Raw genomic sequence first — 13,538 nt, forward strand, 5'->3', positions numbered from 1 at the left:
AATTTACATCAGTACATGCTGAACTAGTGACACCGCCAAGGAGAGGAGTTGTTAAGACTAATAATTCATTAGTAACACGCTCTCCAAGCCTTGCCTGGTTGGCAGAGGGAAGTTACTGTCCTCCAGGCAAAGACAATAGAAAAGAATGCAGGAGGAGTAGGTACAGCTGGAAAAGGCCACACAGCAGGACTGGATTTAGAGTGAGAAATGAATTGTTGTCAGCAAATGTGGGCATGAACTGTCCCTGCTTTGGGTATGTGTCCTCATGGGCTGCACTGAGGTCCTGAGGCCCAGCAATGTGGATGGCAGAATGATGATGCTGGCACAGATAAATAGCTCCAGGGCCACAGAAAACCAGGGTTTGGTGCCACAGTGCCTTTAACAGGGGGTGAAACAGCAATTCCAGGTCGTTGTGGTTCCAGCCTTGTGGGAGGGATGGGTACACAGTCTGTCTAGGACCTCTTCCTTGGTTAGCTGAAGGTCTTTCCCATGGAAGATGAAGGTTGCACATCCTGCAGATTTTACCTCCCATCCAAGTAGCTTTTGAAGGTCTCCATTCCTGCTGGGGTCCCTGTTAGGACAGATGGGTCCTGCTCCCCCTCTGTGCTCTGCAGGCATTGTTGGCTGTGCTGCCAACACCAGCATCCCCAGGGGCACAGCCCTACCCTCAGGTTTAGGACTTGGTGCACACACTCCTGGGCATGAGTCTCAGCATCAGCCCTGCAGCAGGAGAGGGACAGCTGGGTGATGGGGCAGGTCTGACTGCTCACATTTGTGTCTCCCAACAGATGCAAGGTCCCGAGCTGGTGCCTGGGGCTCCGACACAGCGCATTTTCCAGCCACCCCACACCCCGCAGCAGAACCCCCTGAGCTACTTCCTCCACCCGCAGCAGCAGAGCCACCACACACAGGGCCAGCCCTGCAACCTGCCTGACCTGCCCGAGATGCAGCTGCCCTGAGAGTCGGTTCTGGGAGACGAGGAGCACACGGCTGCAGCCGCTGCGCCTGGGCGCACACAGGAGAGCACGACGCCGTCAGAGCACGGCACAGGAGAGGTCAGGCTCTGGGGAGGTGGTGGCTGGAGGGATGATCCCTGATGGGGATGCAAGGCTGCAAGGGCCTCGTTTGTTGGGATTTCCATGCAGCCAGTCCGTGGTGCTGTTCCGATAGCAGGGTATGCCCTGAGCAGGCACTGTGGTGCCACTGTAAGTGGTGGTTTTCTGGCTGCAGGGAGGTGAGATGTCAGGTCGCCATGAAGCTCAGTTTGCAATGGAAAAAACCATTTTCCATTCAGGACTTCAATGCTGAAAGTCACTGTGAATTTAAGCCCAGCATTTGGAGCACATAGACTGAACCAGTCCGCAGGACACCATTGGATTACCATGTAAATAACTCGTTTTGCTGTAGTAGGTCCATTGTGGATTCTTTTTCCTTTTTCTATACCTCAGTCCCGCAGTTTTTTGTTTTCCAGGAGATTGGATAATGCTGCTAATTTACATAACACCACTTTTGCCTGAATTTCTTACTGTTGTTATACCAGCTCACATCGCAGCTAGTACAATATTTGTCATGTTTTATTTTCAGTTAACAAGTGAAGATAAATTTGTATGGTCTTTACTCCCTGTAGCCAAACATTTTTCAGGTTACAGACAAAGAATCTTTACTCCTTTTTTTTGTTTGTTTCAAGTGATGTAGTTATATATGTTTCTATACATAAAAACAATCAAACATGCATAGAGCAGCATATGACAGCAAACTTTGTGGTTTTGCTAGGTCATGTTTCAATTTGGCAAACCCAAAATGTATAATCACGACACACGCGATGTTACAAGCCCGTAGGGTCAGCAATAAATTGTATTTTTGTAAATTGTCACTTTTTAACTATAAGTTTATATTTATGAATTGAAAAACCAGTTTATTCCTCAGTGGGTGTATAGTTAAGTGTCCCTACTGTTTGTGTCTTTCCAAAGGAAAAATTAAAGAGTACATTTTTGAAGTGTCGGTAGCTGAGTGCTAACTTTGGGCACTGTTAGAGCCCAAATGTAGGAGATGGGTTTGGCCATTACTATAAACTTTGCAAGGCAGTGGTTAGTTAGGACCAGGTCCATCTAGCAGTAAAGCTCCAGCCAGCAGTCAGAGCAAGGTTTAGAGAGGAGTTAGTTCCTCTTTCAACAAGTTTCCTGTTGAAACCAAGCAAAGAACACTTGGTTTTGCCTTTTTTTTTTGTTCTTTCTTTTTTTTAAAATTTATTTCCCTTTCCTTCTGCAAGTCACTTTCTTGGCCCTTCACAGCACTGGTGTTATTGGTTTTACTGGTAGAGCAGCCTTTGGCACAAGCAGCCCCATGTTTCAAGAAAAGAACACAGCAGGGCTCCTCCAGCCCTGGCAGACCAGGGATTGTTCCCAGCAGTTCTTCCTGAGGGAGGGAATGGGCTTCTGCTGTGCCACACTGCCTGGGGCAGTGGTGCTGGGAGGACAGGCTGCTGGAGCTGGGGGCAGCCAGGGGCTCTCAGGGGCTGGTGCAAGGCCCTAGGGTGCTTTGGTGTTTTGGCCAGGACAGAGGTGGGTCTGTGAACAAAAGCTGTGCCAGCCCCAGCTTTCCATGGGTGCCCTGCTGTGGCAAAAGCATCTGCACAGGTTGGCTTTGACTGGGACATTGAGTGCACTGCTCTCAGGGGTGCCAGGCTTGATGGACCACGGCTTGCAGAGCTGGCCACATGCAGATGTTGGGGAGTGTAGTGAGCCACAGAATGGAGGCAATCAGATGCCTGACAGCCTGGGGTACAATACTGGGGCTCAAGCCTTGTCAGCACAGTCCCTGGCTATGCCCACCCTGCCCAGCACATGCAGCCCCTGGGTGCTGGGCAGCCAAGCAGCTGCTCTTGGGCACAGCCTGAACCAGCACCCCTTTTCAAACCATGACAAGAAATCGTGGCTGCAGCAGAGCCCTGGGCTGGGGCCACCTCACTGCTGGTAGTGGGATGTGGAACACCTGCCTTTGTGGGGCAATCTGGAGCTAAAATATTAACACCTGGGCCTTTCCTGTTCTGCAGGTTTGTGCTGCAGCAAGGGCCAGCACAGAGCCTTCAGGGTAGGAAACTGGGATTTTTTAAGCACTATTAGTTTTAGGATCTCCCTCTCCCCATTCTAAGGCAGTGGGGTTGCTCATGAGGGTGCGGTAGGAGGGAGTTGTACTTTTGGGAGTTGTTCGTAAGATTTTTTCTCCATAGCCTTGGCACATAACGTTAGAGGGGAGGCAAACATGTATTTGTGTTAGGGCTCCCGCATTGTATGCAGTTTGTGGTGTGGGGTGGCTGGCTGGAGGGAAGGGCCGTGCATTTCCCTGGCTTCCCCATTAAACCTGCATCACCCCAACACATCCCCATGGCTGGTCTGCAGTGTCCCATCACCACACATGAGCCCAGCCATGGCAGGTGGCAATCAAATGGATCTCAGAGGTGGTGGTGATTGGAGTCAGGAACTTGGGGGGTGTATTTTTTAAAGGGGTTTGGTAGGGAGCTAGCTGAGGCAGAGCAGTTTTCTGGCATTGCTATGGCTTTGACAGCCAAAAGAAAAAAAAAAAAAAAGAAAGAGTTGGGAAGGGGTTGCAGGGGAGATGGGGGGTGGTGGGTGCGCCGGATGGGGCTGTGCCCTGGGCACAGCCCTGCTGATGGCAATGCTGGGCTGCAGGGACACAGGGCTGGGGGCACAGACCCTGCTCACAGCTCCCAGCGAGGAGCACAGGAGCTTGGCGAGGATGTTTACATGTTATATCAGCCTTGCTAAAACCAGAGACCTAAAAACGCACTTTATCACGTGCCCCCCTATTTTCAGAGCTGCCCCAGCTGCTGGCCTTGCTGCTGGCAGGTGGGGCTGCACAGTCCCAGGCACTGCCTCACAGGTAGGGCTTTGCTTTCTAGACATGCTCCAAAGGACAAAATCCCACCGTCCCTTTCTGGGGCTTGCTTGGTCTTTGCTCAGTCTGCCTCCAGCCGAGGGGGAGGCTGAGTCAGGGTCAGGGGGGTTTTGCCTTATATTGTCACTCACTCTCAAAAAAACAGATGGATAAATAAATCTCTTTATTCAGGTTGATTTGTATGTGTTTACCTCGGTGTTAGCCACGACCTGTGTTTTTATGACTCATTTGGAATTGAGGGTTGCTCGTGGGTTTGGTTCACAACCCCCAGCTGCTTACAAGAAAAGACAAATGTGACTTGTTGGTGATGAGCAGAGGGCAGGGACATGACCGATGGCAGCAGGGTTGGCCTCCAGTGTCACTGTCGACCTATCAGTCATAAATGTTCTGAGGTTTTCTAGTACACAAGTACCTATATGCTATAACTCTATATATAGATATACATATTTTAATATACATTCATATGTATGCTGATGTATATCTATATATAAATATATATAGGCCACACAATTCCAGACCTCTGAAAACACAGGCAGCTTTAATTAATAAAGTCTTGCACTTTTAGCATATTTGTACATATAAGCTAAAGCCTGGTGGGTATAATCAGGCTGATTTGACAAACACAATGAAAAGTTACTGTATATATTGTATATAGTCCATGCAAGAAAGAAAAAGTCTAGAATTGAGTATAAATTTTGGTTTATTTTATATGATGTTGAATATAAATACATTTATAAATGTTACTATTCTTAAAAGTATTTTGTAATGGGAAAAAGTAAGTGTCTTATGAAGATGAACAGTAAAGATTTTATTCTTGTTTTGAATCTATGTCCCTGCACAGCTCCATTGAATAGGAGCCCGTGCATTTTGACAAGCTTTAAACAGATTGTACATAGTATTTAAAAAAAAAATAAGAAGAAATAAAATAATACTTGTAAGACCTCTTACACACTATGTACTGTTGTTATTCCCTGGGTGGTGTGGGTCTGTTGGGGATTAGGATCTGATCCCTGCTCTTCAGGAGAGACAAGAGCAGCAGCCATCGTGTATTCCTGTGCATGGACAGCTGAAGGGATTGGGCTCAGGACAAGGATGGGGATTTCCATGACCAGTGCCAGAAGCAATAGGGGCAAGGCATAAATTAGAAAGAACAAGGCATCAGGGTCTGTACACTGTAAGTATTTGGATGCAAAGCAAGTGACAGTACTCCTGGGCTCTCTCACTCACCAGCTCAGGCTTTGCTCCAAGCTAAACTAATCCCAGGCTTCAAAATCTGGGTCTCCCTTTTTCCTCTGCTTCTGGGAGGCTGCTGTCCCAGTAGGGGCTTTGGCTTGCTGCATGTTTTGGGAAGCACAGACCAAATGTAGCTTTAACGTGACCAACACTCTTGAAGGAACTTCTGCAACAGGCCATCACAAGAAATAATAGCATCTCAAACACAGGATTTTTTTCTTAAGTGAAACAGTATTTTATTTAATATCCCATTTGTCTTACAGTACCTCTGCATACAATACATTGTATAAAAGCCAATCTGTCAACACAAACATGTGCTGCCATCTTGGTAAAGTGACAAAGCTATAGCAAAAAAGAAAGAATAGCCTATTTTTCTGGAAACAAATTGGAATTAAAACCTTCTGGTTTAGTCCAGATAACAACAGCAATCACAATCAAGAACCTTGTACAGCACAACTGGATGAGAAACTTCTGATAAAATCAACACACAGCTATTTCTTAGTCACTATGGTAGCAAACTCTTCTAAAATCACATTATCATCCACCCATTAGAGTGATGAACAAGTGGATTGTTTTAGGAATGGATGGAAATAGAAAGTGATTTTCCTGTGTCACATAGCAGCAGCCACTTCCATGTCCTGGGAAATGCTACCGGTTGAATTACCATCAGTTCTCCTCCATGGTGGAAAGAGCTGGTTGATTATTTGAGCTATTCCCTCCCCTCATGTGCCCAAGCAGCCAGTTCCTTGTGGGGGTCAGGGCTGTCACCAGTCACCTGGAGCACAGGGAGCAGCACCTGGCCCCAGAGCAGCACTTTCCATATGGCAAAATTGAGGGATCATCACAGCTCTGCTGGCTATGCCCCCAGGCCAGTGATTACATCTGACAAAAGGTATCTTAGTGCACAGCAACAATAGCCCAGCCACAAGCAAGGACTGTGCAGTGTCCCCAGCAGCCACTGTCACTGTTGCGGGGTAACCATGACACAGCAGGCACTGCAATCGTCAAACTGTACAAACAACATTACTAGTTGCAGCAATCTACCTACAACTCTCTATTTTGTACTGAATGATGCAGTTTCATTTATTTCCTATGACTGAACCTGAAAAATAAAGGCAGAAAACTTAATGGAAACTTAACGAGAAAAAGTAACACCCATGAGTGAAGTGATACAATAGAACCCACTTAACCAAGCTGCTTCCTGTTCATGTGCACACCCAGCATCCTCAGGTGATGTGATGGGAGTCTAGACATCTTTGCATCACCACCTTCACCTGGCCAAGAAGCTGTATGGCACAGCAGAGTCAGGGATCTCTGTCCCTGACTATGCAGGGCTTTGAAGTCAAGGCATCACTCTTCAGGAGTGAAGAGAGGAAACAAGCTGCTGTTGCTCTAGCTCCACCAATTCTAGCTAAACCTGCATCTATTTGTTAGCCAGCCTGTCTGGAATAGGGATGGAAGTAGCTGAAATACAAAGGCAAGGAAAGAAGCTAGACACTAACTCCAGAGTTACCCTGTCACACTCACACAGAGTTCAATTCACTGTGGTAGTAGCTCAGAGCAAACATACCTCCAGGTCACACTCCTTGGAAATAACTGACACTTGCAACATCTATATCTCCCCAGAGGATCAGCCCATGATCCAGAGGCTCCACAAGGAAGAACCTGCCAGTTGGGCCATTGCCTGAGTGCTGCCAGCCTGCTGGAAGTGACCTTGTTCCACCCTCTGTCCTGCTGAGACTGGATGCCTAGTCATTGTGACTAGTCTTCCTGCAGGCGTATTACAAGAACAATTTAAAGATACTACCCTTTTTGAGACAAAAAAAAAAAACAAATTGAAAATCCATGAAGGTAAAAAGCTAGTGTTCTCCTACGTATCCTAACTTCTCACCTTAAATCTATTTTGATACATATATGCTGGTAATGTCTCTTTATACATGGATATGACATCTGACAAGAGCTACTACCCAACTGGCAAAGGTTCTACAGTCTCTGGGGTGGGCACTAATAGAAAAGGGTATTGTACAAACTGAGCACCTTTTCACAACCAGGTAACAACAGAAGGTGGTTGTAATTTGCAAGTTCCTCCACCACACTCCTCTGCACTTAGATCTTCACATCTTGGCTCTCAATCAAAAAAAGTCCTTGATTTTCAAGACTTTCATATCTCTGTTACCTTGATTAACAAACAGTTCACAGCTTTGACTATCTGTTGACATAAACAATATCTGTCATAAACCTACAAAAGCATTTGGGATGGGCAGCTGTATCTATTTTCATGAGGCTCCATTAATTTCATCATGGCTATTTGCAGGAGAATTACTCACTGATCAAACCTTATCTGTGTACATCCTGGACTAGAACAACAATATCATCTGCTTTGTATTTCTAAACAACTTTGTGAAAACAGTGAGTAAATACATTTTAAAATAGTTAATACAGTGTGGCCCTATATATATCCACATAAATGGATAAATTAGCTTTTATATTTTATACATAAAAATATAAATCAGCACTGTATTGTATCAAGTGTAATTATTTTGTAAAGGCTTTCTGAAAAAAGCTTCCTCATTCTCCACATATATCATATAGCTTTTAGACTTCTTCAGTAAAACTTTATTTTACATTAATACCTGAGAGTATTGGGGAGAGCATAAGACATAATTCATAAATTTAACTCCAACTGCAATGATGGAATTTCACAAAGTGCCTGCAACACAAGTCAGAAATTAATTTTATTCTTCATTTACACTACTATTGCAAGAAAAGCCTCAGAATGATACCATCCCCGTTCTGCTTCTTTACAAAAAACATGCACAGTATAAAAATAATGCTGTTCTACAGAGAAAGATTGTCATACAGGCTTTAGGAACAGACATTTTTAACTAGTTCAGCACAGACTCCCCACTTACTTTGCTGTCATTGTTAAAATACAAACTCTTACCCTCCTTCTCTAAACACCTTCTAGCACAAGCTACCAAAGATTCAAGGTCAACATTTCTCAGCATTTACACTGGCAGAACTTTCCTCCACAGGATCTCTACTATATCATATTTTATTTACTAAAAATTTCAAGTCAGATTCAAGGGGATCTTGTTGCCTTGAATCCTGACAGATGGAAAATATTACAGCAGCAATAATCCAGAATGCTATAGAAAAGCAATAGTAATTACTGAATTGAGATATGGATTCAGGGCAGGCAAAGAAGCAGCTGCAATCTGTCCCTAAACAGCTCAATAGTCAACATTCAGCTACAGATGGCCTCTGCTTGGGCTTTCCAAACACCAGAAAAACTGTATTTCATCAATGTGCTCCTAAGAACACAACAATGGCTCCTCTTGCCAGATAAAGAACAACCACCATGTGCCCAGACAGATTTAGCTACTGCTTTCCCTTGATTTCAAACAACCAATATTTGTTTTTTTTATCCTTGGCAGCCTGAATGACCAAGTAAACCTCCATCCTTCACACTTTTTTGTGGAAGGGTTGGTATGAAAATGGGAAAGAGACCTCTAGGCTGAGCTAGAAAATCAGAAAACCAGGTTTTTGTTGCAAAAACTGAGACATGGGCTGGGAGAATGCAGTCTGCAAACTGCTAATGAGGGGCTGGAATCTGCAAGAGTCCAGAGCCATTGGTAACATCAAAGCAGAGGAATTGAGAGCAGGGCAACTTCCTTCTCTAATCTCCTGCTCTTGTGCTACCACAGCCACTGTTCTTAGTCTTCACCCTGCTTTGACCTCAGTCCACATGCAAGTCTGGAAATAACTAATTAATGGGGAAGACAACCTCCAAGTTGTTGATAATCCTTTAAAGTGAAAATGGGAAAAAGTAATTCCTTCTATCACAGTAATAGAAATTAACCTGGAGAACACCCACTCCAACAGCAGTCATTCAGACAGGTTTGCAACAGGTACACCCAGTTATCTCCAAGCAATGCTGCATGTTTCAATAACATGGTAAAGACAGTTTGTAATTCAGTCCCCTGTTTTTGGAGTGAAACTTATGAACAGTGCAAGAAAGTGATTGTGCTTTAAACTATTTTTATTTACATTACATACCAGTAATCTGATACTTAAAGCTAATTCTTCAAACTTCATTTCCTATGTAAACATCAGACTTGATTTCCATAGTTACAGCCTTCATTTGCAAGCACTTTATGTGGTCAGTTCAGAGCCAAAGGTAAAGAAAATTACACTCTGGTTCTTGCTTTAAGTTGTAAATTTTTAGCACTCCCTATTTTAGCTTTTATGTCATGAGGTTTTTCAAAAAATCTCACAAAGGCTGGCTCATTTAATAAGGATGCCAGAATCTGTTCAAAGGCAAAAGACCATTCATGGTTCCCTCCCAAACTCTGTGCTCTACTGCCTTCAGTCTGCTCAGAGATGCTTTCCTCCTGCCTCTCTCTGGGGACTTCAGCAGCCACCTCTGTGACAGCAACTGGACTTTTGACAGGGGACATGGGACTCTGCAGTCTTCTGCCAACTTCTTCCATTTTCAGCAGGAGGCTGGTCACCACAGCAATAGCCCGATACAACAGCTCCTCCTCAGGATCCCCATGGAACAGATTGTACAGAGTTTTGGAGAACTGGATGAACTGAGACTACCGAGAGATACAGAGGAGACTGTTCAGAGAAGAGCAACACAACTGTCCTGTTTCACAACCTGTTGTGCTCTCAGTCCAGTGCCTGCTGCTGCCAGGCCCCTGGGCTAGCTGCTCTAGTGATAGCATGGACCAGCACTGAGAAACCTATGTGTGTCCCAAAGTCCCTCTCTTCATATATTACAGGAGTTTTAGAAAGCCACAGTCTAATGACTGATGGGAAGTTTTGAAATTTAAGGCATCCTACAAATCCTTTAGAAATACTGTAACAGGACTTAAAGGGTAAACTTTAAAGACAAAATAGACTTATCAGACAGTTTACCTGATTCATTCTTGGCAAATCCTTGATGTTTTCTTCTTTTTTAAGAAGTTCGTCTTGCCACTGCTTCAGATATGCCTGAATATCAACCTTCCCCTTCCCTTTTTGAAGGGGAAGAAGTGGAAAAAAAAAAAAGGAAAGTGAATAAACAAGAACTAAGAGCACAAGGGATGATAAGCAAAAGAACTGGCATCTTCAATGACATGCCTTCTCAACAGATTGGTGGGGCCAAGGACTACACAGGATCAGAGTTTACATTGCCCTTTTGCTCCCACTATCACACCTATATAAGTGGATAGAATGTTAGCAGCACTCTAAAGATGATGTTACTTAATATACTCTGCCACCACACTTTCCCAGCTCTACTCCCCCAAAAGACACAGTTACCACCATATGTGCCACCAGGATTCTTTTACCTCTTTCCGGGCTGCTCTTCAAAGAACCACTTTCAAGACCATCCCCAAGAGATGAAACTGCAATTTAGAAGAAACAAACAAAAAAAATAAATTACTCATTTCAGAAAAGAGGAACAACATTTCATTTCCTTTATCAAAAATTCCTTCCTTAAGGGGCAAGAACCTCAATGTTCTCAACACAGATTAGGCCAAGAAGAAACCACATGGTAAGATTCACATACTTTCTATAAAAATAGAAGCCACTGTGAGTCAGAAGATCCCAAAAGAAACTGATATAAATTATATCAAGTAATCTTTATCATGTTCATGGTCCATGACTCGAATAGCAGAAGGAACAGAACCCATATATTATCTACTTTGGGCAGATTTCAAAAACCAAAAGGGGATCTGTCTTCCCTATAAAAATCACACAGCTTTCCCAAGTATTTGACACAGATTATTTTATCAACTTCTTAAACTTACTAAACCTTTTTCAGTTCATCTGGTCTAAAATGAAAGCAAAGAATTTTGAAACACTTGTTTATGTGCCTCAGTGTAAGTATGGATTTGGTATTTTAACTCTTGAGGCAGAAAATACCATCCTGTTATGCCTGGGATGCAAAAGTGAAATGGTCATCATTTCAACACTGCAACAGGCTGCCTCCAGTGCTGAAAAATGCTAACCAAATACCCTTATTACATGTAAGCACCCACGGCCTTTGAATTCAACCATCCACAAATTCTGCCCAATTTTATTCAATTGTAACTATCCACAGAAGATCTTCGCAGAGGATTCTGTTAACAGGGATATGATTTACTGGATTTACTAGTTTTCAGAAGAAAGCCCCCCATTTTTCACAGGATAATTAATAGAGTCTTTCTAGTATTCTGCAGGCAAAACCTCACATCTGAAGCTTACCACTGAGCTGGCTGAAGTGGATCAGTTCTTCTTTTGAAAGATCATCCCCTTTGGAAGGGCTTAGAGATTCTACTTCAGTAAAAGCTGCAATAAATGATTGAATGAAGTGGGTTTGTGGCTCCCAGGCATTACCAAAGCAGCGATAAAGATGACAAAGACCAAAAACAGTTCTCCCCCCATGCCGCTGCTGCTCACTTACCTGGAGGGATGTGCAACTTAAAAAGAAGCTTGAGTTTGTCAGTGAAGCTTCCATTATACATGGTATCTGTGAGAGGAAAGGGGAAAGACAGTCTATTCAACTGGATCAAACTTTAAAACACCCTCCTCACCTAAACAAGTACAACCCAGGGAGGCTGGAATTGGACACGTGCCCTACCTTACAGGGAGTGTAATGAGAGATGAAGCTTAAGAAAAGCACTATCACCTGTGGCCAAGCCTGGGGTTAGCCTACACTGAGGAAAGAACACTAATAATGTCTATGACTTACTGAAATAAAACTACGGTATTAAAGAAATATAGCACTAACATCTCAGCATTTCCCTTAAATTTCTGTTTCCTGAGCAATACCACTTTGAAAATAAGATGAAAGGAAAAAAACAGTGAGCCAAGTAAATGTTCAGTTTCCCAGAGATATAAGGTATTGGTCATCTTGCACAATGACAAACAAAATGACTCAGTATGAAGATTAATCCATAAACCAAACAGACTTGGCAATGAGATCAGATCATTTCCTAATTTTCAGATATTCAGATGGCCAAGCCATATTTAAATTTAACCTCCAAGAGGGGATTATTCTGTCTGTGATAAAAATCACACTATTTGACCCTATATTAAGAAACTAAGCCTCCTTAGCTCTTTGTATAGCGTATGGAAGGTGATATCCCCCAGAACTACTGCCAGGAGCCTTGTGAATACACTCGTGTATGTGTTGCTCCCATACCAAGGACACAGGCAAATTGTTTGAAGTTTATAAGGCAGTCAGAGCTCTCATCAATCAGTCGGAATGTCCAGAGGGCCAGGGAGTCTCTGTTTGCACAGTGTGACCAGGGGCTCAGGAGATGGCAGAGAACCCTGAACTGCTGGCAGTCAATCCGGTACTGGTCAAGGTAGGGCAGACTGGCATCGTGATGTTGCAGCACAGGACTATTTACACTCCAGTAACAGGAAAGAAAGTGCTCCTTCTGCAAAGCAAAGGTAAAACATTCAGTTTTCTGAAACAACAAGTCTCTCTGGGGGAAAGATGTGAGGAGTTAACTAAGTAACTACAGCTTATACGTTAAACATGTGTTGAGTATAACCTTTATCTCTATTTATTAAAACCATTTCAAAGTATACTGTTAAGATGCCTGTTTAGTAAGTGAGGAAAATGACATATCACCTTGAATAATTCATAAAGCTCTTCAAGATCACTAGGACTGAATTTTACTTCTTGGGACACAACACGTAGCTGAAAAAAATTAAGAAAAAATTAATTAATGAGTCTTCCCTCTTTGGAAGAAGACCAGAGAATAAAATTATGGGACTCTTAACATTACATTAAGAGACACTTTGCATATTTCAGGTTTTGGCACATTACAATTAGAAGTAAGAATAGCACTTCTTTTAAAAAGTAATCCAAAGATTATAGATTAAAATAAATAATTTCTCTAAAAAAAGAGAAGCCTAAAGCCAGTCATGTTACTAACATACATGGAGCTTACGCTATAAAACCCATGACACAAAACTCAATTATTGATAATGATACAATATATAGCTTCCTTTAAATGGGCAAACGCATGTTCAGCTCTCAACAGTGAAGCTGAACCCTCGTTTTTTTTAACATTTTAAAAAAATATTGTTCGCAGCTTTTTAAAATAAATTTTGCTATAAGACCAGCTTCCATCTTCACAATAGATATATTTTGCAAAATGAAATACACCAAAACCACCTTAGCATAATCACCAGCATTTAGTTTCTGTTGCTACAAGCCACATTTACTGCAGAAAGAAGCACTGGGTGGTCAACAGATTAATTTTCTATCATCAGGTATTGGAAATAAGCCACTGAAGAAAAGGTAAACAAAGAAAGCACCTCACAACCTCCACTTTCATTCAGCATTCTGAACTGAAAGGACAAGATATGCAGATGGAGAGCTGCCACATCACCAGACATTCACA

General features: G+C 43.1%; 2 protein-coding genes across 6 annotated transcripts in view; one reads left to right on the top strand and one right to left on the bottom strand.

Annotated features, from left to right (window-relative positions):
* The window catches only part of PASD1 (PAS domain containing repressor 1), a 52,606-nt gene extending 47,744 nt beyond the window's left edge, over positions 1–4,862 (top strand). For all 5 annotated transcript variants that reach the window (XM_085060337.1, XM_085060340.1, XM_085060339.1 and 2 more), the window contains one exon: positions 789–4,862. In XM_085060337.1, coding sequence (XP_084916463.1) covers positions 789–959 — 171 coding nt within the window. In that variant the 3' untranslated portion in view covers positions 960–4,862. The remainder of the gene's footprint in view (positions 1–788) is intronic.
* Positions 4,863–5,359: 497 nt separating this feature from the next.
* Positions 5,360–13,538, bottom strand: part of TBC1D8B (TBC1 domain family member 8B) — a 29,300-nt gene continuing 21,121 nt past the window's right edge. Inside the window, exons 15-21 of the mRNA XM_085060336.1 lie at positions 12,761–12,829; positions 12,323–12,563; positions 11,582–11,647; positions 11,383–11,466; positions 10,485–10,541; positions 10,072–10,169; positions 5,360–9,749 (exon numbers count right to left, since the gene is read on the bottom strand). Of these exons, the coding sequence (XP_084916462.1) occupies positions 9,339–9,749; positions 10,072–10,169; positions 10,485–10,541; positions 11,383–11,466; positions 11,582–11,647; positions 12,323–12,563; positions 12,761–12,829 (1,026 nt within the window). The 3' untranslated portion in view covers positions 5,360–9,338. The remainder of the gene's footprint in view (positions 9,750–10,071; positions 10,170–10,484; positions 10,542–11,382; positions 11,467–11,581; positions 11,648–12,322; positions 12,564–12,760; positions 12,830–13,538) is intronic.

This window comes from Lichenostomus cassidix, chromosome 4A (genome assembly GCF_008360975.1).
Source record: "Lichenostomus cassidix isolate B80296 chromosome 4A, HeHo_3.0, whole genome shotgun sequence".
NCBI lineage: Eukaryota > Metazoa > Chordata > Aves > Passeriformes > Meliphagidae > Lichenostomus > Lichenostomus cassidix.